The 2,483-nt window shown below is 41.0% G+C and overlaps 1 protein-coding gene across 1 annotated transcript in view; it reads right to left on the reverse strand.

Annotated features, from left to right (window-relative positions):
• Nucleotides 1–2,483, reverse strand: part of LOC101855885 (coiled-coil domain-containing protein 180) — a gene marked incomplete at its 3' end in the record, with an annotated part of 118,090 nt that overhangs the window by 5,825 nt on the left and 109,782 nt on the right. Inside the window, 1 exon segment of the mRNA XM_013085566.2 lies at nucleotides 482–517. Within this exon segment, the coding sequence (XP_012941020.2) occupies nucleotides 482–517 (36 nt within the window).

A 2,483-nucleotide genomic window follows, 5' to 3' on the forward strand; every position in this document is an offset into this window, starting at 1 on the left:
AGCGAGATTTTTAAAGTTTGTTTTTTTTAAACAAGCCATTTCGAGTTACCAGTTATTCCTCTGTGGATTTTTAGATCGAAAATAAACTACTAGCAAACGATTCAGCAAGCAAAGTGGGAGGGAAAAAAACCCTCTACTCAAAGAGAAACGGGGAAACAAAAATAACCCATTTCATTACCAGTGTTCTCCTGTTTGTTCGATTTAGTAAGAGTTTTACGCCACTTGCAGGCGATTAGAGGTCTTACAAGAGAGTAACAAAGGGAAGAAGGAGAAATAAGAAAGGAGGAGCAAAGCATACCCAAGTAATCCTCTGCGAATTTGAGGCTGCGAACAAACAAACAAACGAACGAACAAACAAACAAACAAACAAACAATCAAATCATCAAAGCGGAAACTGTGCTCAATGACACAAGAGGAAAAAAGAAAACACGGGGGGAAAGAAAACACGGGGGAAAAAAAAAACCCCAACCCATTTCGTTACCAGTACTCCTCTGAGAATTTGAGGTTGCACATTCCGCTGTACCTTCAGTCAGAAACAGGCGAAGAGTTTAAGGGTTTTCATTATAGCAAGAAATAGAGAATTCAACTTTGAAAACCGTTGCAAAAAAAATATATTGTGCCAGCGTATGTGTTAGTTTGTCTCTTTGGGGTTTTTTTAATTTTGGTTTGTTTTATTTGTGTTTTAAGGGGTTTTATTATTTTTTAATATATAAAGTGGAGGTCCGTGATCGCCCACGTCAGTCGGCAAGGCACCGGATGATGATGATTATTTTTAACTTGAATCTTTAAACAATAGAAAGAAGATCGATATCAACTTCTGTGGTGTAGCCATTTTGCAAAAGGACAAAGCCAAATAAGACATTCGTGTAAAGTGCCTCTCCCAAGGACACAACGTCCAGCCGACAACCTGAGGCTCAGACGCCCGAATCCACAATCTCACGATTACGAGTCCGGCAAGTCAACCAACGGTTATCTCAATAAGGAAGTGCATTTTTATCATTCAACTACGCTTGTCAGTTTTAGTAAGGTTTTACGGCGCTCGCAACTGCCTAAGGTCATATGAGCGCCAAGGGGTGGGTGTCAACAGAGAGGTCCAAACGGGGAATCAGGCCTTAATCTGCTCACCTCTCTAGCCTCAACAGCATAAAGTCTGATTCGACTATCAAGGCACCCCGGAAATAGCAGTTCACAAGAGAGTGACAAACATTGCAAAAGAAGTAGGGGGGAAATGACGATAGTAAAGACGAAGAAAGAAAAAGCAGCAGTTCCCCTTACGTTGTTCCGGCACAGTATGAGCATGGTATTGATAAGTCAGCATGTTTACAATGCTACTCGTACTGCGCATAAGAACATTTTAATATCCCCCCTTTGGGAATGTCCTAAAGACAACATCAGTCAGTAGCACTGCCCTTGTGGGATGGCGAGGGGGCAACACTTGGGGACTCGTAGTCTACAGTTAGTTTTAAAAATAGTAATAATAAATACACTTGAAAAATAACACTAAGAAATTAAACATTGAAAGTTAAGTAAAGATTCGTTATTCAAAAAGATCTTTCAAATGTTTCCTTTATTGCTCGTTCGAGTTTTAATGTTGAACAGGTCCTTACTCTTTCTACAGCCTTTCTATTTCTACTCCTTGGGTCCTTCTTACTGCTGTCTTTCAGCCACATCCCTGATCTTAGGGTTGGTAAGATTTAATACCAGGTTCTACACTTCTCGGACTAGGACGAAAAAACCTTGCAGGTCCCGCGTGAAGTAGCGCCCATCAAAGATCCCTTGGAGGTCATTATTGATGGCAGTAGATATCAACCACCACCCAGGGAAAATTCAAAATTAATTCCCATCAAACTGAAAATGCTTAATGTGTCCCACGCGCTCATACGACGTTATGAAGTTGCGAGCGCCGTTAAACACTTCTGAAAAAAACAAACCCAACTTTGCACAACATGGCTTATGGTGTGCGGAGCGGTCGGACGTGTTACGTGTCTACTACGTCAGTAATGTGGTAACACTCTGCTGCGAGTGTTGCAACAAGCTCTTGTCCAAAGCGCTGAAAAATACTGAGGAAAACACCCCCCCCTCCCCCAAAACAAAAAAATAAACAACAACATCCAGGAAACAAGCTTACAGATGGCAGCGAGGCAAGAACTATTGTATAAAATGAGACAACAACTATTGCGTACAGTTTAAAGAAACAGAAAAGAACGCGAAACGTCAACGCTGTGAGCGATTTCCCTGAGTGAAAGTGAAAACAACAATACGAAAGTCTTTTTTGTCCTGTCTATTTTTTCCCGTGACAACACACACAAAGTGATCGAATGTCATAACAACACAGGCGATGCTGGGCCTGATTGGTCGGGGACATGGCTACAGAGTATGTTTTTGCTTTTGTTTTGGGGGGTTTGTTGTTTGTTTTGTTTTGTTTTGTTTGTTTGTTTTTGCGTGTGTGTTGTTGTTTTTGGTTGTTTTGTTTGTTGTTGGGT

Source organism: Aplysia californica, unplaced genomic scaffold (genome assembly GCF_000002075.1).
Source record: "Aplysia californica isolate F4 #8 unplaced genomic scaffold, AplCal3.0 scaffold00387, whole genome shotgun sequence".
Taxonomy (NCBI): Eukaryota; Metazoa; Mollusca; class Gastropoda; order Aplysiida; family Aplysiidae; genus Aplysia; species Aplysia californica.